At 49.9% G+C, this 22730-nt stretch overlaps 2 protein-coding genes across 2 annotated transcripts in view; both read left to right on the top strand.

Moving 5' to 3' along the window:
* ATP11C (ATPase phospholipid transporting 11C) overlaps positions 1 to 4492 on the top strand; it is an 82483-nt gene extending 77991 nt beyond the window's left edge. Inside the window, exon 29 of the mRNA XM_044426986.1 lies at positions 1004 to 4492. Within this exon, the coding sequence (XP_044282921.1) occupies positions 1004 to 1192 (189 nt within the window). The 3' untranslated portion in view covers positions 1193 to 4492. The remainder of the gene's footprint in view (positions 1 to 1003) is intronic.
* A 14340-nt stretch (positions 4493 to 18832) lies between these two features.
* MCF2 (MCF.2 cell line derived transforming sequence) overlaps positions 18833 to 22730 on the top strand; it is a 37128-nt gene continuing 33230 nt past the window's right edge. The window contains exons 1-2 of the mRNA XM_044427082.1: positions 18833 to 18872; positions 19704 to 19818. Coding sequence (XP_044283017.1) covers positions 18848 to 18872; positions 19704 to 19818 — 140 coding nt within the window. The 5' untranslated portion in view covers positions 18833 to 18847. The remainder of the gene's footprint in view (positions 18873 to 19703; positions 19819 to 22730) is intronic.

The following is a 22730-nucleotide window of genomic DNA, read 5'->3' as shown; positions in this document are numbered from 1 at the left end:
TCTCGTTCAAGATGGCGACCCATCATAGCTCTTCTCCCTGCGCCCCATTCCTTTTTTCTTCTTCTTTGAATGTTTTATTCTAAATAAACCTAACACACACAAAAACTAAAAACAACACCGATCATCGGAAACACTGGACCTACTGGGCCAGCCCCCCACATTATTTCTTTTTATGTTAAATTAAAAACATATTTAAATCTATGCGAAGCCCTGTTTCTCTAGCCAATAATAAAAGAAGTCCCAAGCTGGATAGAAGTCCTGTGCCCCCGTTCCTGTTGGGGTGCAAAGTGGTGTGATACCTCAGCGTGGAAGCTCGCCCTGTGGGGAAGGAGCATCCTGCCCCGCTCCTCCAGTCAGTCCCTGCACTGTTCAGGGAGCTCGTGTGTCTTGGCTCACCCTGCCAATTCCAGGAGCAGGACAGCTGGAGAGGATGGTGCTGGGGCATCTAGAGCATGGCTGAGGGCGCATGTTTGTTGAGTGCACAAGTGGGGCCCACACGGCTCCACTGCAGTGCTCCTGTCTGGAATTCCAGCCATCCACACCCTCTCCCACCATACTCTGCCCTGCCTTCCCTGCCACACCATCGCCACACCGCATTCTCTGGCTTTCCCCCGCAATTATGGAATAATTGACCCAATGTGTCTTTTCATGGGAAAAAACCCTACAACCCTTGGCATTCCTGGAATTGCTGAAATGCTGGCTTGGGAGAAGCTGGGAATTGCTTCCTTTCTGTCTAAACATGCATAGGATTGTGCCCAGACCATCACTGCCTTACACTGGCACGGGCATTCGGCCCTGCCTGTCCAGTATGTGAACCTCTTTTGCAACCATGGTTTGGCATTGCTTTCCCTCCCTAAAATCTTCCCCTTCTCAATCAATTCTGACGGATTTCTGACTTGCTTTCTGGATGGTGTTCCCCCCACCCCAGTTGTGTGGATGTTGCCAGCAGCAGTGTGGCTAAATCTCTCTCTCCCCACCCCCTCCCCATCCCTCCTTCGTGCAGCTCGACACTCTGGAGTTGCCAGTGTTGCTGTCCTACAGACAGCTCAGGAATGACTGGACCTCTCCACTGAAGGCAGCGGACTCGGTGGCGAATTGCGCAGGGCAGTGCCAACTCAGGATCTTTCAGGTACAACGATTACAACCCCAGCACGTGGGTGTCAGACAAACTGTGCTCTCCGAGGCAAAATGAGTATTTGGAAGCCATGTACCCTCACCAAGAAGAATGCAAGCTCTTCATTCCTTTGCCCGGCTGCACATGCTCTCTGTTTGAAAAAGAGGACGTGGGTTTGCTTTTGCATTTTTAAACCTCGACATGAAGGTGAGGAACCCTTGCCTTCTTTTCTTCCATCCTCGTGGACGCTCTGAGAAGCCCCCACTGCAGTTTTTATGGTGAAAGCCACAAGCGAGTTTGGAACTGGAACGGTTGACGTGTCCTCTCTCTGGCCATGGCTCTGCATGAGAAAGGAACTGCTGCTCTTTCATGGATCTCTTTCTTTGCTTGATGTGTTTGTTTGCTTCCAACCAAAGAAATGGCACAACTTTTCTGTTCCACTTTCCACAAACAGCACTTGAAACTTTCGTTTCCCATTCCATGGCTCTGCCCTAATTTTGAACCATTCTTCGTAGCTGTAGAGACGTTTATCTTTTCCTGTTCATGAAACAAGAACGTGCACCTTCTCTTACATCGATTCCTAATGCAGCCCATCAGGATGGCTTAAGGAGCGAGGGCAACTGAAAGACCCTTCCTGTGGGACCCTCTTCCATTACAAACACTGTGGGTAATGTAATGAAATGTTCTTTTCTTAGTTAAGCATGGGTGGAAAATATATCGCAAAAGTTTGCAGGATGCACAAAATTCTCACTTTTTTAATGTGTTCTTTTCTGTGGCCCACCTTCCGCCTCACCTCAAATCACACCATCAGAACAAACATGAATTCATTTACTAGTGCTTAAATGACTTTCTTGGGATGAGTAAAAATCATTAAAACATGTTCTCAGGCCTGTCTTAACTTGCTCACCTTCTCTGGATGCAGTTTGCCACCTTCCAAAGTCCTCACTGTTTACAAGGCCTAGTCTGTGACGGTTACAAGCCATGTGCTTTTGGCCCCACTAACCTTTTCTCCATTTCCCAACCGTGGGCTTCTCTTAGGCAGTAAGCAGGTGAGGGGAAGTGCCATCCTGCAGGGATGTCGACCCTGCCTTACTTGGGGGAGAGCCTAAAATGCCCATCCTGTTTGTATTTCCTCCCAAGTATGGTGCTTCTAAACAGCTGATGCACACATGGCATCTCAAATACATCCCTGTAAAACCTTGTATACACTCAGCTAGACAACAAGTTTTGCATGTGCAATGAAGGCATGTTCTCAGCTGCGTGTCCCTTGTGGGGACACACACATGTGCAGGCATTTGCCACCATATATGATGGAAGCGGTGGGGGAGGTGTTGGACACATGGCATAGTGCCAAGCTCCAGCAGGGTTTTCCTACCAATGTGTGAACATGCAACTCCGGTGTCACTGGGGGAGGGTGGGTGAAAGCTCCAGGAAGAAGTAATTGGAGATTAAGGTGAAGCTTTGATTGAAGGGCTTCCTTCGGGCAATTCCACCATGCTGGGCTATGCACAAATCCCATGGAAATTGGAGCTGGGGAAGAAGGGAGAAGGACTAAGCTGGACCAATCACAACCCTTGCATGTCTCCCGGAGATGCAGCCAAATGTTCTAGAAAAGGGCCAAGAGATCAGTATCCCAGTATCCCAGTTCCACAGAGCTTACGGAGTGTATCCCTGAAAGCCGGATGGTGTGTGAGAGCAATGCCTGGCACTGACCCACGTTTTGCCAGCAGTGTCTTGTAAAAGAAACATGTGGCTCAGCATGATCACGTTTGTTTTCCCTCTACAATTCTTTGGCCGCTGCTTGCACGGAGCAGGGAAATGCCAGATGCGGTGACGCCACATTGCATCAAGCTCCACACACCAGATGTAAACAAGGATGCCACAGAGGGGGAGTGCCGGCCGTGCTTTCCCTGCAACTTCCAGACAGCTCCTAAAAAGTCACCACTGGAGCCCCCAGTTTAGCCAGCATTTATGCATTTTTCCCCCCAGCATGAGGGCTGGAACCTTGGATTCTGGCTTCCTTACCCTCAATTTTGTGATTAACATTGCAATTTGAAAGCATTTCTGCCCCAGTCATTTACATAGTCTGAAGATATGTTAATTTTGTGTTTTGCTGTTTAAAGATGGGGATAATTTTCAAATTGAGTCAGGAGAAAACTGGAGATCGCTGTCTTGCCCCCCCCACACACACACACACGCACAAACAGCAACTGAACCAGAAATGTGTTTTTGTTTTTTTGGCAAGCTTGCCAGAGTCACACCTGTGAACAGATTGTGAGTATATGTTGTAAAGAACAAACCAGCTGTGAATCAAACTTCTCTTTCACCTCCACTCAGCCCTGAGGAAGAAAACAGTTAATCCAGAGACATGTGAGACGGAAATAGCAGTTTGCGATTCATAAAGGCATGGCAGAAGGGGGCGGGGGGCCCACACTCCTTCCTTGGCCACGCCACCGTCCACTCGTTTTGCATCTCCCCGAGGCATGCTCAAAATGGCAGTGCAAACCACGGACATGCCACAGTGTCAGCTGCTGCCATCCTTGCAAAGCTGCACTTAACAAGAAGGAAAGTTAGTTTCCCTGGGATCTCATTAAAAACAAGCAGTCTGGTCTCTTTCCCAGGCAGCAGCTGGCGATCAAAACCGGGCTGTATCTTTCCAGACTGCAAATGGGGAATCTTAAATTTTCTTTCATGGGACTCAAGGGACACACTATGCATTAAAAACAAACAAACAAGGATCAGGAGTTTGGGGTTGGAAACCGCCAATATATGCTGACGTGCTTGGTGTCCCCTTTTCCTTCCCGCAAGGCAAGGGAGACGCTCAGTCTGACATGATACAGTCCAGGAGTAAATTTAGCATGTGATTTACTGTCGATACAGACTCTTAGGCCTCAATCACTGTACACGGTTTTCTTTGTTTCAGATGGTATTTTCAAATAACGGTTTTGTTCCCCTTCTCCTTTCCCCAGGGCTGGAGGATTGTATTTTATGACCTAGAATGAACAAGGGCAGTGAAATTCAGCTTTGCATCCATGTCACGCCGCTCCAAAGACACTAGTGTCAATATTGTAAAACTCTTGTAATTAAGTGGCGGAACGGCTTAAACATACATTTTGTAAATATGGGGGTCGGGAAGCAAATGAGAATGTAAATTATATACAGATTTTAAGATGCATTTTTCAGCTTCTTGCAAAAGCCGGCAGGACTGCATTCTTAATTTTTATCACTTCAACTGCAATTTTATACATTCATGTTGCTTTCTATAATGACAATAGAATGTGAATGTTATCTTTTATGAATGCGACTTGCCCTTTTTTCATTACAAACAAAAATGACTTTTTGTTTTGAAATAATCAATAAACTTTGGTATGTTCTGATTATGAGTTTGGTGAAATCTGTGACCTGCCTTTGGATGACTTGACTTTTGAATGAAACAGTTGCAGAGGGGAAAAGCACTAGGAAAAAGCTTTGATTCTTCATTTATGGTTGCTAGCTTATTTGGTTTATACCATTCAGACGTGTGAATATCCACCTGCCTGTGGCTAGTAAATACTGCTTCAAGGTAAAAAGTAAAAAAAGTAAAGTTTGCTTCAAAAAGTAAAAATAAAAATTGCTTCCTTATACACCATCTTGGATTAGGAAAAGAGATAGTGCATGTAAGTCTGCTAACACATGTCTCTTTTGGGCCAGTAGCTTTGGGATGATACTTTCCAGAGTTCAGAAGGCCCTTGTGATGTCTCTCTTGTTTGCAGCCCTGGCATATTACTTTTATCCCACGAGGTCACCTTTAGAGCAGCTCACATGCATGAAAATGTGACATTCTGAAAAGCAGAGAGGGAAGGAGAGAGAGGCAAGGGTTCAGTTGTCTGAGGAGTAGTTTGGAAGATGCAGACAAAATAAGATTTTGATAGAATGGCAATCAACTTACATTGTATTTGTATACTTCCCTTCCTGCTCTAGCCAGGGTGGCTCACAAGATTTGCTTCCCTTACATTAACAACCCTGTGGAATAGGCTCAGAGACAGAGACTGGCCGACATGGCCAAGTGAGGACTCAAACCCTAATCTCCAAGGTCCCAGTGTAGCACTTTTAAGCCCCCACTACACTTAAGCCCCTTCATTTGCAAAATCCCACAGTTTTGGTTGCATGAAGAAATAGCATAGCCACCATCCTGCCCCTCCCCCCCGCCGCCCAGTGTTTTCCTTGCATGCAAACAGACATGCCAGCACCAGAAACAGCAAACAGACATGCCAGCACTTTTTGTCCCTGCTACCACCCAAAAGGACATCCCCTGCACCTCACCTTTCAGATTTGTCAGTCCATTAAATGCATGATTTCTTAAGAAAATAAAAGTTCCCTCGTTCCTGCTGGAAAATAAAAAATAGATAATAAAAGGAGAACATCCCCCCAGAAGAATGAAGACAATGGCTTGCCTGTCTTATGTTAAACATGGACCCTACTTATACAACCCACATCAAATGTTTGATCTGCAATGGCTGCTTGAACGGAAGCCGAACAAGGCCCCTGCATGCGGTTGCCTTCCTTGCCAGCACAGAGGCCACGTGTGTTGGTTGAAAATTCTCTCCACCTTTTCTCAGTCCACTCTCATTCAATGTAATAGAGAAGAAACTGCTCTGGGGAAAATGTTCAATGAAGGTCTTTTCAGAGCTGTTCTCATGAGTTCAGTCTGAGGGTCTAACCCCTGGGTTGATGCAACGTAACCCATGCTCCTGGACTGAGTCTGGGTTCAGTGTGGATTGTGGTTCTGGGGTGGTTGCTTCTTTCCTGAAAACAGTTTCTCTGTCTGTTTCAAACAATTTGATAGAAACATTGTGATACATGTGCTCTGAACTATCAGACAAGAAAATATTTCTTAATAAGAATTAATGTGCTAAGAAAGGTTAAACCCACAGAGGTCCCCAAGGTTTAGGGGTATCGGAAAAGCCTCAATGGCAGCTGCAGCAAAGAAAACCAGGCACAGTCAGGGTTTTGCCTTGAACCCCAGCAGTTTATTGAAAGATCTCCCAGGCCCCCCGCAGCTGCTGACGACAGCATGCGACCGGGCCGGGTTCCCACCCCCAACTCCACGTTTTTGGAACACACACAGAGTGTTTCATAGGTTCCGAGCCACGTGGGCCCAGCAGCCGGGCAGGTCATGAGGACGGTCACAGTCGGAAGAAGGTGAGAGGCCGCAGAGGGGATCAGTCCAATGGCATTTGATTTCAGGATATTAACGATCGCGGGATTATTGTGAGTCTTGGCATGCAAATGGGGGTGATTCCAACACTGTTAACCTGGCAGCCCGACCAGTTCTTACTGGCAGATTCTTGGGGGAAGACAGCAAGCCCCACTTCTTATAGTAACAGCAAATGCCAAACAGTAACCTGACTTAGAATGTTTTTGGTTCTTCCTGAGAAAAAGGGGTGCAGGCATTTTAATAACACAAAGATGCACACGCATCCCTTTTCTGCCAGAATTTAGCTGAATTCTCCCCATAGGGGTCAGTGAGTTCCTCTGCAATGCAGAGTGTTCCCCCCCCCACACACACACATGGTGGGGGGAAGCAGCAATTCTCACACAGCAAAATGGCTAGCAGAGTGAGCATCGCCGGTCACCCAGCACTTGTTTCCCAGCAAGCAGGTGAGATGCATAGAAGCACCTGCTCAGAAATGGCAGTTGCGAGGCAGAGGTGGGGGCTGATCTTCAAGACATTAGGATGGGGCTGGAGCACAGCCGTTCCCTTTGCAGCCCCCCAGTTCGAAAGAGCATCCTCAGAACTTAAGAGGCGCAATCCCCACCAGAGGGCGCCTATCTGGGCCCAGGAGTACAACAGGACCCCCCCCCCCCCAGGGCTGGAGCAATTTTAGTGGCGCTGCTCCCCCGAAAGGCTGATGTAGGGCACCCCCTAGTGTTTGGCCTGGGACTCGCAGAGGCAGGCCTGGCGTCTTCGGAGCAGACGGAGCCCTGAAGGTTTCAGACGGGGCACGTGGAGCCCCCAGGCCGAGCCAACGTCCAGACAGTGCGCTTCCGTGCAGCATTAGATCTTCTTCGAGCACCACAAAACTGGAGCAAGAGCCTGGGGGCTGCAGGCGCGCACCTGGAGAGCGAGAAAGGGGAAGGGTCCCTTCCCTTCTCGACACACCTCCTCGAGGGTGCAGAAAGAAGGTGGGGGTTTGCTTTGCTGAACTTCACGACCTGTTTCCCCGTTTCCTTCCAGTGTACGCACTGAAAGCTGCTGAGGGCTTGCTTGTCTCAGATTCCTCTTGCCCTGCCGCCCTCCCTTTTCCTCCTCCTCCGCCTCCCGACAGCTTAACCGTCTGCCTTCGCCTCGAATCTTCCCCAGCCGCGTGCCCGGTCGCCTCGCAAGTCCCATCTTATTTCCTCTGGCAAGGAAGCCTGGCGGCTGACGTTCCCCCTTCCCTCGGCGCTGCCTCACAGCGACCCTGCGAGGTTAGTTGCTCTTCTCCGTATTCGATCCTCTCCTGCGAAACAGGTTAGGCTGAGAACTGGGGCCGGCCGGGGCCACACGCTGGGCTTCACGGCCCACGCGGCAGCCGAGCCCCGCTGTCCGGCCCCTCCGGCCCCCGTGGCCGCTGCTGAGGGAGGCTCCGTGCCCAGCGCCTCCGGTCAGCCTGCAGATTTCCGGCAGGCAAAAGGACAACGCATTGCGAGAATTGCCCGGCCAGGAGGGGCCCTGTGAGCCGCCCGGAGCTCCTGGCGACAGGAAAAGAGGCTCGATAGTTGTGTGGCAGCAGTAATACCAACAACGAAAGAATTGCACATAGAATACTCCTGCGCTCTGCAGAACAAACAAGATAGGGTTGCGGATGTTCCTCTCCCGGCTGCGGCGAGACCACGGAGAAGACCTCCGCTGGTCTCGGAGCGCGAGCCGCTCCCGGGCGTCCCTTCCGTCCCCCGCGCCCCGGAATGGGCCAGGTGCGAAGTGACGCCGAGGCCCGCGCGGAGCGTCCCGCTTGCGTCTCCGCGGCCGCGGGCAGCCGCCAGGGGGTGCCGCGGAGACGGGCGGGCGGACGGACGGACGGACGCAGCTCTCCCGCTGGGCTGTGCCGAGGCACCTGCCGCCCGCCCCCTTGGAGCCCGGCGGAGCTGCGCGGAGGCCGGGCAGGCCGTGAACCGCGCGTCTCCGGCGTCGCGCTTGCTCCGGGCCAGCCGGCCGGGGACTCGCCCGCGGCCGAGGCTGCCCCGGCGGCGGCCCCGCCCCGCCCCGCCCCGCCCGGGCGCTCTCCTTGCCGGGACGCGCCGTGCCTGCGCGCCCCGGCGTCGGAGCCGGGCAGTCTCCGGGCGGCGGGCGAGGCACGCCAAGGGCGAGCCGGCGGCTCTCTCGCTCGCGATCGGGCTGCCCGGCGAGGGAGCAGCGGGAGGGGAGGCGGCGCTGGGGCCGGGGCGCCCGCGACGCGCTCCACGGCGGAGGAGGCGGCGGATGGACGAGTAGCCTCCAGCCCGCCGCCGCCACAGCGGGCATGGCGCTGGCCACCCCCGCGCCGGAGCTGCACCTGCCGCCGACGCGCATCTCGGAGGCAGAGATGCACCTGTACTACCAGCTGCTGCGCGCCGCCGCCCGGGCCGAGGCCGCGGCTGCCGCCGGTGAGCGAGCGAGCGAGCGGGGCGCGGGGCGCCTGGGCAGCTGCTGCAATGCAGCCCGGGACTGCCGGCGGGTGGCGGGCCCGGGCCCGAGGCGCGCGGCTGCGGAGCGGCTCCCGGCCTTGGGCACCGCCGTGTGCCTCACCCCGCGGGGTCGGGGAGCCTCGGGCGGGGAGGGTCCGCCGAGACCGGGTGTGCGGGGTGGGGCCGCCGCGGGAGGTTCGGGCCGCCTCGGTTTGGCTCGTGTGCAGGACCGACTGCACATTCAGCTGCCAGCTTCGAGACACAGGTGCGCTTCTGGTGGAAATGGAGATGGTTGCCAACTGACTGAGGGGCATACTCGTCCTGGGGTGCTCTTCTGCATTCGACTGAGGCGGCAGAGATCCGCGGAAAGCTGTAGGGACACCCAGCGCGGTTTCTCTCCCAAGAACAGCGACCCCGATTTCCTTTTAAATGAACAAACCCTGCAGGTCGGGTAAGGCAGAGGAGCAGGGGCTGGCTGAGAAGTTGGCGGTGCCAGTGGCATGCGAGGGTAAGCTGTTGCTTGAGCAGAAAATATGCAGGTGCTGGGGTTCAAAGGAAGGAACCTCTCATCCGAAGGAAGCCAGGGCGTGCTGAAAAGTTGAATTCCTAAGTGTTAGGACCCAGAAGTCGCCACTGTGCCTTCTCCCTGTGTAGTATTAATCCATAATAAGACCAACAATTTAAGCAAGATCAAATGAGAAGGTATTGCATTGCTTACATTTCAGCTCAGTTTAGGAAATGGGAATGAATACAGTTCATGCATCTGGCCGCGGGTGAATTCCCGCTTCCGTGCTGTACTCCATTCCTGTACTCTTCAGGGCATCACCATTGGGTTGGGGAGCTGGAAATCCTCTGCTTCTTTCTTTTTTAGTAATGCCAGTGAGGTGGTGGCATGTACTTTGGGAAACTCAAGGCCTTGTGAGGTCTTGAGGCAGGTTCACACACAGTCTGAAGTGTTCAGTCACACCCGGAAACTAAGCGCGGTCGGCCTTGGCTGGAACCTGGGTGGGAGACTTGAGTCCTGCATTGAGCAGAGGGCCAGACCTGGTGGCCTTCGAGGTCCCTTCCAACTGTATGATTCCATGACTTGATGTTGCTTGCTTTCCCTCGCTCCAACTTCTCACCCTACCCTTTACCTTTTGTGTGCTGGTGTGTGCCATCAAGTTGTCTGTGACTCATGGCAATTGTATGAACAAAAGCCCTTCAAGATGCACCCGGCCCTTCTAAAATCAAGGCTGTGGCTCCTTTTATGGGTTCCATCCATCTCAAATTTGCCCTTCCTGTTCTTCTACTTTCAACCTTCCCTAGCTTGATTGTCTTCTCCTGGGAGTCTTGCCATCTCATGATGTACCACTCTTGCCTTCAACCCACCCCCACTCAAATGCAGCCCCTGAGAACTCTGAAATGCAGTCCCTTGCAGAGCATCCATTTTCAGGAGCAGTGTACCAATGAATGCCATTTGCTGCAGGAAGGAAAAGTCATGGAGAGCTATTGCCTCCAAGTTCTATTTGTGGGCTTCTGAGAGGCATCTGTTTGGTGACTCGGGCAAACACACCATCAGTGGGAATCTGGGCAATGGCTGCTGTTATTATTCTGTACGTAACTTTTAAAGGTAATTGCATATTAAGTAGACGGGCCTACTTGGTGGTAGCACCATCTATGTTAGCTTACTTGGCACCATCTTTTATTAGCTTTTAGGGTCCCAGTGGAGGCCATTTATTGCCCTGAGTTTTCAGTGGATAATATTTCATGGACATTTTACTACAGCTCAGTATTCTTGTTTTAATAGCTGCTCTTTTATGATTGGGCTTTTAAATCTGCTCTTGTGCTCATTTCTGTTCTTTGTTTTATCTGACACTTTGGAAGGCTATCTTTGTCTCCCTAATAAGGTCAGAAAATATTTTAATGCATAACTTAAATGTACACCCTGGTAGGAGTGTACCAAATCCAGATTTAAACTCCCTCATCCGGAAACATACCCCTTTGCAAACCTCATTCATGGTAGCACAACCTTTTCAGTGCCTTTACACATGTTTGTGTTGTCTTCCTGCCCCTCAACCAAGCCCAGTACAAATTCTTTTACCTGAAGCACACAGCTGGGCATCCCATTAAATATAGATATCTTGGATGCTATTTCAGAGCCTTCCAAATGCAGGGCAGCTGTTTCCCAAAGGATTTCAGATGCTCTAGCCCGTCCCTGCCTTGTGAAGGAGGCATCTGAAAGAGGAAGGGGCAGGTGGGGAAGGCTGCATGGGACAATTAAAATCCTACATCCTACATATGTGTCTCATTAGCTGCAATCATAATTCTGCTCCCCATTGTCCTAATGGCTTAATGCAATATTTTTTTAAGAGTGACAGCAGGCAGGCGTGGGAAGAAGGCAATCTGAGTTGTAAAAACTGATGGAATGTCATGGATCTTTTTTGTCTTGTTTTATTGGTAATCTGTGCTGTGATGAGCCACAATCAATGAGAGTTAGAGGAATGCATACCTCCTTTGAGTGTGGCTTTTGTCTGTGACAGCCTTGACAGTGTGTTGACCATAGAAGAACATGAGAAGAGTTGAACTGGATCAGGCCAAAGGTCTATCTGGTCCAGCATTCTAGTTGCCCTGGTGACCAACCAGCTGCCCATAGGAAACTCATAAAGAGAACATGGGTGCAACAGCACTATCTCACCCATGTTCCTCAGCCACTGCTGTCTTTAACCTTGGAGGCAGCATGGAATCCTCAGGACTAGGAGGCACTGATATCCTTGTACAAAGCTCTTTGACCATCGTGCCTGGGACTGCCTAAGAGGTAGGCATTGTCCAGGGCAGGGCTGGTCTACACCCTTCTTGTCCCAAGGCAAAGAACAAGATGGAGCTGGTTCCCCTTCCATGTACTCACCAGGTAGCAGTTAGATTGCATTGAGTAGGACTCGCTTCATCAGAACAGCATAACAGACCCTTGGTTATAAGGAAGGGCGTAACTGTTCAGTATATGGTGAGGTATGAAATCTCTGTTTTAATTCTATTTTCATCTAAATATGGAACTGAACAATGCCAAATGCACCAAAAATGCTGTCTCGGCCGACAACATGCAACTCTGCTGGTAGCCAGAGGCAGTGGGGGACTTGTCTTTCCATGGACTCTCAGCATCATAGAACTGTAGAGTCGGTAGGGGCCATCTCTGCCAGATGCTGCCCAGCTGCAGCTTGGGTGCCTCCAGTGTGGGAGAGCCCACCGCCTCCCTCAGAAAGTGGTCCCATTGTCATATGGCTGTGACAGTCAGAAAGTTCTTCCCAAAGTTCACCGACTCCTAGTTCAGGTTTATAACTTGATGAGAAGCTGAGAAGGTGACAGTTTCACTGAAGTGAAGCAATGCTTGGAATGGGAAAACCTGAAAATGGGCACTCAAGGGCTGAGAATGGCTCAAAGTGTGGGTTGTCATTGGATCATGAATTATGTTGTCTGAACCAAGTGAAGATAACAAGCCATGATAAACAAACCATACTTCACAGCCCAACAACAGACTACAGGTTCTCCTCATGGATTGTTCATAGTTAACAAGCCATGGCTTGTTAGCACAGTTGGGTTCAGATAAGATAACCCATGTTTCATCAAGAACCCACTCAGGTATGAACCTGAGCACTGGCCAGGTGTGCATGATCCCAAGGGGAAAAGAAACCCCCGTGGCTTCTTCACCCCACCATTCATATGCTGGTCATGCATCATGTGACTCTCCAAAACCCCACATGACATGCAGCTTCCCATGTCACCTGAACCAGGCAGTGTGAGTGGTGTGGATGGGTTCCTAACCCTAACTCTAATCCAGAACCCTCCAACAAGCAGAACCCCGGAGCCGCCTCTGTGCACCTTGCTGGATTCAGAGGAAACAGGTAGCCACACACTGCAAGGGCAATTTGGCAAATGGCAGTCATGTGCCTGGAACAGGGGGAAAATGCTCCCATGGCTTTTTTCCCTGCCAATTGTCTCAACCCAGCCACTCATTCCGATATGCCTCCATTGGCATTTTCTGCGGCAGGAGTGAGGAAACAGGATCAGTCCAGGGTAACATCTCCTGAGACTTTGGCCAATGCATATTGATGGATGAGCCAAGGCTGAACCAGCAACCTTATGTGCAAGGCTGGAAAGCTGCCACGGTGCAATGAGGCTTATGTTAGGCAGGGCCCAGGTCTCAAATTCAGAGTTTACCGAAGCTGAGAAGGTCTGGTGTAGCCTGGGCAACACGGCATTGGGGTGCTTGCCCAAGGAGACCGTGGTGCCTAGCTTTTCTGTATCTGTGCAACAAAGCTGCAGTGAACTACTCTGCCCGTGTTCAGCTCTGCAAGTTTTTATGCTCTTGGAAATAAATGCCCCTCTGCCACCTCCACTCTCAGTGGGATTCCCTTCTACAGTTTTGTGCCACCCAAATTAAATTGCTCCCTGCTCTGGAGAACTCGTCTGAGGAAATGCAGGGTGTGATCACAGTGGTTTGCCAAAGGCCTCTAGAAGATGTCGAGGCTTCGGGTGTGCCTGGTTCCTTCTCGAACCCTCTGCCGTGCCCCCCTCTGCTTCAGTTAGACAACGCCCTGCGAAGCAGACCGCTCTCTGCTGCAAAGCACTTTTGCACGGCAATGGATCAGCTGTCCTCGGTCAAATCCTTGTATCATTTTACTCTCGCGTTGTTATCCCTTGCATCTCCGTTTTGTGCTTGGCTTTTTCCATCGGTGACACGGTATTGTTAGGCGTGTACTCACATTTCCGCTTCATATTTACTCTGTTCTGGCCCAGCGAAGTGGAAATATATCCTTGCCCAGAGGAGAGAACCCTGTAGAAAGGCTGATACTCAAGACAGCGTGGTTAGCTATGCCTTCAGTGCACTTTATCCACCCGGGGCAAACAAGTGAGTGGGAAAGGATGGTGTTTCCTCTTCCCAGGGTGAAGCAGAGACTCAACCCACTTACCCCAGAACATCCTAAAATTGTCCAAGTGTGTGTCTTGGGTAGATAAAATTGCACGGGTAGGGGACCCCAGAGGTTCAGGAGACCCCTTGTTTTTGTAGAAGTGCAAACAAAAAGAACAGGGACAACAACTTATGGTGCTTTGGGGAATCCCAAGAGAGTGGGCACGGAATCCAGACTGGCTGTTGCAGCCCTCCTCTCTCAAGAAGCTGGAGATGGAATGGAGTGTTTGGGGGAAGAGCATCACTGCCAGCAACCCAGGGCAGGTCCATTCGCTGCACTTCAATTATTTTCTAACTCTGGCCAGTATCGTGTAGCTAAAACCAAGCCAACTCCTGCTCACAGTACAAGTCTATACATGTCTTTCTCAGAAGCAAGCTCTACCAGGTTCAGTGGGGTTTACTGACATATAAGGGCATGCGGGATTACACCCTAAGGCCATGATCCTGCATCGAGACTTACCCAGGAGTAAAACCCATGGAAATCAGTGGGGCTTGGCCACTCAGATGTATGACTGGGCTGGATTTGGACTTGAAGTCTATGGGTGGCTTTGGGCTGGGCAATAAAATCTGTAATTATATTTTCCCCATTCCTCTTATCCTTAAGTCTTAATTACAGGGACTTGAACTGGATTTTTATTAGTTGCGAAGTTGAGGAATGGCTTGGACCTGGCTTATGGCTTGGAAGGAAAGAGGCTGCAGGTCACAGCTATGGGGAGAAATGGCTCCTCCTTTCCCAGGAAGACGCACAACTGAAAATCAAGCATCTAGCAAAGCTCCCTGCTGTGGGGGGCGGGGGGGGGGGAATCTCTGGGGACACAGTCCCCTCTGGTGTGGGGTATGATCATACTGCTAGGCTAGCCAGTGACTCTAGCAGAGGAAGGGGCGCTGAATCTGCCCTCCAACCACAGAACTAGGGCTCTTGTCTCTTGTGGGAAGCTTTACTGTGCAACTGTGTTTACTCAGAAGTAAACCCCATTGATTTCAATGAGTCTTGATCCCAGGTAGGCTTCCCCCAACCAAGAGCTCTCCAGAAGTTATAGTCCACGGGTAAGCAAGCTGGTGCTTTCCGGATGTTTTGGACTACAATTTCTCTAATCTCTGACCACTGGCCGTGCTGCATGTGGCTGATAGAAGTTGGAATCCGAAGCATCTGGAGGGTGCACTTGGCAAGACCTGGAGCACCACCTGCCTTGCTTACATTGCTGGGCAGACATGAGGAAAAGCGGAGAGGGCAGAAGGATCTGTTTCCTTCCGTCTCACATGCTGCCTTCACAAGACCCTGTGAGGTAGGACAAGCAGAGAAAGAGCGAGTGATCTGACTTAAGGGCACAAACCATGCAAGTTTAGGCAGAAAAATGGCCTACGACTCAGAGTGGCCCAGCCAGCAAGCTGGCTTTTCTCCTTCGATGCACTGTTGCTCCCCCGGTGAGATGCACCGCCGAACTGCCGTAACACTTGACGAGGAGTGTTACAGGGTTGAAACGCAGTGCTGCGTGTGGGGTTGGGAGCACTGGAATGTAACGTCCTTGGGGAAATTTGCAGAGATTGTGTTGTTCCCCCCTTTGGAAATGAGCTTTGGCCCTGTGGGCCGATGCACTTCCTCAAGTAGAGAGGGAAAACACCAGTCGGGTTCTGCTCTATGCTGAAGTCCAAGTACCTGTTGCAACAATCCCCCCAAGGAAGGACCTGAGATTGCAACCAAAAGCGGGAAAGAGCCCACAGGATGTCTTCCAAGACCACCAGCTCAAGATTTGCCAGGAGCTCCTCTTCCAGCATCTGGAGAAACATTCTGTCTGCAAATCAATAAACCTCTCCTAGCAGCTTCCATTTCTCCATCAGGATCTGGTCCTTTGTGAAGTTACTTGGTCTTAATCCCAGGCCAGGTCACCAGGAAATTTGCTACTGCAACAGCCTTGTGTTCGGGGAAACTTGTTTTCCTCCACCTGTGGTGTGTGGATTGTGTGCAAGTTCAGAGGTGTGCCAGAATGTGTATTCAGTCCAACTAGTCAAAAGGTCCCGGCATGTTAACCCTGCAAGCTGAGCCAGGCCACAGTCTAGTAGCAATCCAGCGTTCTGTTCTGATGACTTCATTAAGCATCATTCCCACATCCTCCTTCAGAATCAAAAGATAGGCTCTGGGTAAAACATGGGCTTCTCCACCAACCCTTTGACAAAACCCTCCACTGTCCCTTGTATTCCTGAAAAGTAATGAGAGTTGCACTCGGCAAAGAGCAGTTGAAGGCTATCCAGAAGAATAATGAGTTTTTCTGTTGGCTCAACAGGTGTGTGGTGCGCTTTCTGTTTGCAGATGGCGTAGGCTGCTCTGGGAGGAGAGCACAGCACTCCCTGGTGGCCTCCCTTCTTTAAACACAATTAATTAAGCACACAGTGTGTCTCCAACTTGAGCAGACTCTGTAATCTTGCACTGGCCTGGCCTCGGCCCAGCTGTGCGGATAAAACCCAAGCTCAGGGTGCCACGCCACCCCCCGCACATTAATTTATATTAGCCTGCCGAGCGTGAGGTCGTTGAGCTATTTATGGCACGTTGAACGGAGGAGGGGGCAGAATTGCCCCCACTTGTGCCTGAGCTGCGTGTATGTTGACAACCATGCAAAGGGGAGGCGGCGGACTGCAGAGAGAAGTGAGTGGGCCCCGCCACTTGCATGCGCCTCTCCCTGGACCACAGGTCCTGCATCCCGGCACTCCTGCAGCATCTCCGCTTCCACACAGACGGACCTGAGCACAGACCTCTGATGAGATATTCACCGCAGTTGACACTGCACATAGCTTTCCACTCACTGCCCTGAGGTGTTGCATTTATTTTATTTTAATTTTTAAAAATACCATCATTCATTAAACATTTCATGATGGTTTACACAAAAAAAATAAGAAACAAGCGATGAACCAATTATTAAAAATTCCTTAGTGCCAGTACTTGATATAAAAATTGAAAAACCAATTAACAATTAAAAACCTGGGTGAATAAAAGGGTTTTGGCCTGGTGCCGGCACAGATAAATCATTGGTTCCAGGAACACCTCTTTGGAGTGAGTTTCACAATTGGGGTGCTATGGCAGAAAAGGCCCTTCTGCTTGTACTGGCCATCCTCACCTCTCTCAAGGAAGGCTCCCAAAGGAAGACCTCTGCTCATGATCTTAATGGCTGGGCAGGCTCATATGGATGGAGACATTCCCTTCGACAGCCAGGCCCTAAACCACTTAGGGCTTTCTATGTCATCATTTGCACCGTAAATCAGTCCCAGGTTCAACTGATAACCAGCCTAGCTGATATAGGGCTGGAGTAATTTGTTCTCATCTCCCAGTCCCAGTGAGCAATCTGGCAGCTCTGTTTTGAACCAGTTGCAATGCTTGGACTGTATTCAAGGGCAGTCCCACATAAAGTGTGTTACAGTAGTCCAAACAGGAGGTTACCAGTGCATGAGTTTCTGTTGCTAGGCCTGTCCTGTCCAGGTAAGGCTGCAGCTATGGACCAGCTTTAGCTGAAGGATCCCAGGTATAGTTCAGGGTCAAGGAATACTCCCAAGCTGCGTACCCTGTCCCTTAGGGGGAGTGCAACCCCGTCCATGACAGGGTGAGTATCACTCACCTGAACAGCCAGCTCACCCACTGGCAACACTTCTGTCTTATCTGGATTGAGCCTCAATTTATTGGCCCCCATCCAGTCTGTCCCACCATCCAGACACCTGTTTAAAGCAGTCACTGCCTCACCTGGATTGGATGAGAACGAGAGGTAGAGCTGGGTGTCATTGGCATACTGACGACTTTTCAGCCCAGGTCTCTGGATGACCCCGCCACCCAGTGGTTTCATGTAGATATTGAGCAGCATGGAGGATAAAATGGAACCCTGCGGGCCCCCATGGCACAGAGCCACAAAATCCTGGGAACAGCATCTGGGATCGGCCAGCCAGGTAGGAGCAGAACCACCAGAAAGCTGTGCCACCAACCCCCAACCCAGCCAGCCCATCAGGAAAGATGCCACAGCCTCCCCTGAAGCATTGCATCCAGATGCTTGCTTGAAAGCAGCCTCTCTTCACAATCCACCTTTCTGGGGCATCATCAGGCGAAAAAAACTGGTCCGTGAGGAATACAGAGAATGGGCACAGTACATTTTCCAGGGGAAGGAGAGAGCTTGGTCCCCTGAGAATATATTGATTTAGTTCGTCTATTTTACAGATCTATTTTCTGACTGTCCTCCCAGAATGACCCATATGAAGATATATGTGCAATTGGAAAGGGACAAGGTCTCACTGAAAGGGGATCACAGCAAAGCAGAAGTGCAGAGTTTCTGCTACATCACTAAAACTCAAGGGTCAGCCAGCTTTAGAATGTGGTCAGGGTCCAGAAAGATTATTGGACTATAGCTGATACCTTGTCAACTGTTTGCTATTAAGAGTAGTAGCAGCAATACGTATGTGTATAATCAGTCAGCATTGAGTTGTCTTACATTGGCCCTGTGGGAGAGTCTCCATAGCTGGGGATAATGCAGTGTGCTATTCCCATCCAGTTGCAAAATGCACTGCTGCACAGAAGGACGTTGCTTGCTTGCTATGTGCTGGGCACCATTCAGGCCAGATGCCACACACCTGGCTTGATTGAGGAAATCATGGCAGCTCATGGCCATTTTAACTAAGAAAATGGCACACTTTTGTACTGTGGTTTACTGGTTCTGAACCCCGTCATGCAAAAATGGACCTCAGGATCACAGAGCTGGAAATAAGGACCTCAGACTGGGCTGTGTGTGGACATGAAGTCCTTTGACATGCTTGGCTGTGGTTTGGGAAGCAGTCTTGGGATAGGAGGGCATGGACTGGATGATTCCAAGGCATGTGCATTGTTGCATGGGTGAGGACCCAGAGGCAAAGGTGTGGGGAGGGCGTGAAAGAACGGTGGGGGTAAAACAGGAATGAGGCATGGGAGATGAGGAACTAATGAAAGAGCCAACAAGAAGGTGCTCTGAAGAAGCTCAGTGGTGGACAAGGCAAGGGGAGAATGTGACGAAGGGAGATTGGCTGTGACTATAGATAGTTGGACTAGGCAAGGGCTGAAAAATATGGCCGGGAACTGCACAGGGATTAACGGATGCCTTTCCTGTTTGCTAGAATCAGCTCTCCCAACCCGTGCAAAGGACATTGCCGATGACTTGATGAAAGAGTTTGCGTATCTTTCTGGTAAGCATTTTTGCTTCTCACTGCGATGCTGCTCCACAGCCTTCTGTGGGTGCAGAAGTGGAGGTGGTGGAGAGCAGCCACTTGAGCAGGAGCTGAAAGGAAAACAGCGGCAACAGTGGGCACTGCTTTGCAGACACAACTTATGTATAGATCAGGATAGGCAAATAGCCCAGCTGGGGGTGGGAATGGGGTGTATTTCCTCAGCTCCCTAGGCTGGCTTATTTTCTCTCTGCCCAAGCATTCACATGGGTGTCCAACAGGAAGCAACTTCCAGCACAGTTCTGCTTCCACACATGTGACCTGGCGGGCCTTGTGTGCTTTGCGCAAACAATTGCATAATTTGCTTCTTTCATGCAACGAAGTCACTGGTGTTCCTGCGCATTGAACACCACTTGCCTTGTTTCCTGGCCAGTGCCAAGTGAGGACAAGAAGTCCAGAGATCCCAAGAGAGATTGAGCCTGGCCTGATCTTGACATCCCAGTGTATAGATGCACATTTTGAATGGCTGGCCCTCATTTGTCCAGGCAACTTAGTTGGGCCATGCAGATGTTTTGCTCATGGGCAGCTTCTGGGCGCGCCTTTCTTACAGTTCTTTATCCTCAAAGCTGACGTCACAGCCCTGCAAGCAGGGGACACATTCCAAACAGGTACATGGCCACCCTAGGAAGAAAGGCATAGACACAAATGGAATATAAGTCCCAAACGGGTCAGGAGCAGAAACGTGAGCAAAATCCTAACCCACAAGAGTTCTCAGCATCGTTGGAGGGACTAGCCTCTCATCTGAGGTTTCTGTGCATCCTGCTGCCACATTCTCTCTTTTGCCCCACCCAGGTGGGCGAGGAAAGGAAAATGGCTGGATCATAACCCTTCCGGAAAATTCCCATTTCAACCAAATGCCCGAGGAGGTTGTGACAAAGGTGTTAACCTACTTAACTTGGATCCCAAGGTACAAATCTTGCCTTTGGGTTGACGCCCAGAGGTGTTGAGCTGTTTTGCGTTCTTGGCATTCTGCAGTGGGAACGGTTACGAGGCGGGTTATGAGTCGAAGGGAAATGGCGCAGAAGATGCAGGTTGCATCTTGATTTTCTTTTTTGATGTTCTTCATGTGGGAGACGCAGGTTGCTCATCACAATGGTCAATTCCAAGATGTTGCTCACAGAGTCCTTTCCAAGCTTATATTCCCATCCAGCCCTTAGGTCAGCCACTGTCTCTCGGCCTATCCTACCTCACAGGGTTGATGTGAGGATGCGACCAAACATGCCACCGTGAGCTACTTGGAGAAGAGCACAAGATTAAAATCAGATAGTTTTTTATTCCACAAGAAAGTTCTGATGATTGAATGAGAAGGAAAGGCACAGGTATGAAGGAGAAAGTGATTTAGAAAGAGCAGAAAGAATTCCAAATGCCAAGGAAAAAAGATGTATTATTATCTTCAGAAACTGTAATTGTGTTAAGATATTTTGGAGTTATAGCAAATACATACAATGTTACATGTTAGCTTATTTTCTGTAGTCCCTAAAGAAGGAAAGCTACACTTCTGATCTGCATGTGGCAACAATACAGACATTTCCCCATTTCCCCTAGCACTGGCAGCTTTTTAACTTTCTTCCCACACCACTTTCTCCCAGACTCTATTGAGGCAACTGCATCTGCTGCTGTTTACAAGGGAGTAGAACATGTCTGGTTTTTATTTATTTGTAGCATTAGTCTGTATTGTAACAGTGGAGGGATATTTCAGTGCAGAATAGGCATCAAGGTAACCATGCTAAGGGAGGCTGAGCTATGGAAGTCATCTCTTTACACACTTGGAACACCTCAAACTGAGAGAGGGAGAGGAGCCAAAGGTAACAGAAAGCATCTAGCCATGTTCACTGTGGACAAGAAACTTGGCAAAGAGAAGGGGGGCTTCTTTAAAACTGAAAGCCACACATGTGAAATTTAAAACACGCACACACATCTGACAAGTTTTGCTGGTTAGTTTCTTTTGCAAATATGTTTCTTCCCAAGCTAATAATTAAAAGTCAACATGCATTTCTTTAACACACCTGTGCGTAATCATTCCAGCCAGTGCCTCCAGGAAGCAGGAAGAACCCAAGGGGAAGTGGGCGGGGGGGGGACTAGTCAGAATCATCATTGCGATTGAACCACTAATACAGCAGAAGTGCCTCCCTTAATAGTGCAGGTTGGAAATTATTGGTGCTCTGAGAGCATTTGCTGCTCCTCACGGAGGAGATGTGCAGGTCTGAACGGTAGGCCTGCTGGACACAAAGCATCCTTAGCCAGAGTATTTGTTAGTACACCTCCCCTTCCACTCCGACGTTCTATGCTTAGAAAATTGTTTATTCTCTATTAATTGTTTATTTGTTTTTGATTTCAATGTTTGTAAGCCATCCTGAGATGCCACGCATAGAGGACAGCATATAAAAGTTTTGAATAATAAACAGAAAACAAAACTAAATAGAAAAGAAAACTCAGAGCGAAGAAGACTGTCTCCCCTACAGAGGGACAGAAAGGATGAGCAAAGCTTCTGCTGGTCCATGTGCTGTGCAATTTGGGTGCTCAGGCCACGCACCAGTCCTGCCTTTAGCGGCTCCCCTTTCTTCTCCTTGCAGCCTCAGCATCTTGAGGTCCTGCAAGGGCAGTTCTGTGGCACCACCACAAGCCTCTGTGCTTTCCTGTTTGCCGCTGTGCACATGCAGTTCCCATCCTCCTGAGATGGTCCTTCTAGCTCTGTGCCACCACTGGAGCGTGGATCTAAGGGAACCCAAGGGCTGCCTCAGACTTGCTGGACTTGGTGGAACATGGGGCCTGAATATGGGGCCTGAACTCCAGGCAGCAGGTGTCCTCCAAGCAACCCATTCATTAATTTTCTGACGAGTACACTGGGAACCGGTTTCTTGGAATTATAGCCTGGATGAAAGCAAATGAGTGATTTTCCACAGCAGGGCGAGGGTGTGTGCACATGTGTGTGTTAACTTTGCACATGTGTGGTGCTTGCCGTTTCACTGGCAGAGCTGAGTGCTGTGGAAAGGGGACAGCCAACATTTATTTATTACAGCTCTAAACCACTCAGTGGACAAAGGTTTCTGGGCAGCTCTCAACCATTAAAAGCATAAAATTCAACATAATCAAATGCAATAGAAAAAGTTTAAAGTACAATGCTAAATGAAAAAAATATTAAGAAAATAGAACCTGGCAGTAACACAAAGATCACAAATACAGATTTAAGTCGCGGCTGGAAGGCAGCACAGACTGGGAGATGAAAACGCTCGAGAAAACCAGAGCTTAAAAGAATGTAAATTAGGTGCTGGAGGTGCCCAGCTTGAACATCATCCATGCTGCACACAAGTGCCCCGAGAATTCGGTGGAGGGAATGGTTTTCCAGCCAAATGGCGCAAGCCATGCTCACTGAGCGTGTTCGAAAAAGACAAAGCCTTGGCTGAAAACTGTGATGCAGAAGAAATCATGAACACAAGAAGAGCCCTGTTGGATTAGATGAAAGGTTCTATCAATCTATCTGTCTTATCTATCTATGTATCTATTCAAAGTTTTTATGGACCATCCCATTACTAGTGTCTAAATGTTCATCCAGTCTAGCGGTGGACATGAGCTGCCCATGGGAAGCTCCTAAACAGAGCGTGGATGCCAGAGCACCCCGGGCAAAATCAGCGCCTTTCTCAGCTCACTGTCTGCTGCTAATTCCAGCTCATCTATGAACAAATAGTGGGATCAGTACTGGTCTGAATACAGATCCCTGTGGGACCCCACTGCTTACATGCCTCCACTGGGAAAATTCACCCTGTCTTCCTTCTCTCAACTTTGTGCTCTTTAACCAGAAAGAAAAACAGTAAATGGATT

Source organism: Varanus komodoensis, unplaced genomic scaffold (assembly GCF_004798865.1).
Source record: "Varanus komodoensis strain SLA01 unplaced genomic scaffold, ASM479886v1 scaffold18_1, whole genome shotgun sequence".
In the NCBI taxonomy this organism is placed as follows: domain Eukaryota; kingdom Metazoa; phylum Chordata; class Lepidosauria; order Squamata; family Varanidae; genus Varanus; species Varanus komodoensis.
The sequence above is the reverse complement of the archived record's forward strand: the minus strand, read 5'-3'. Positions and strand labels throughout refer to the sequence as shown.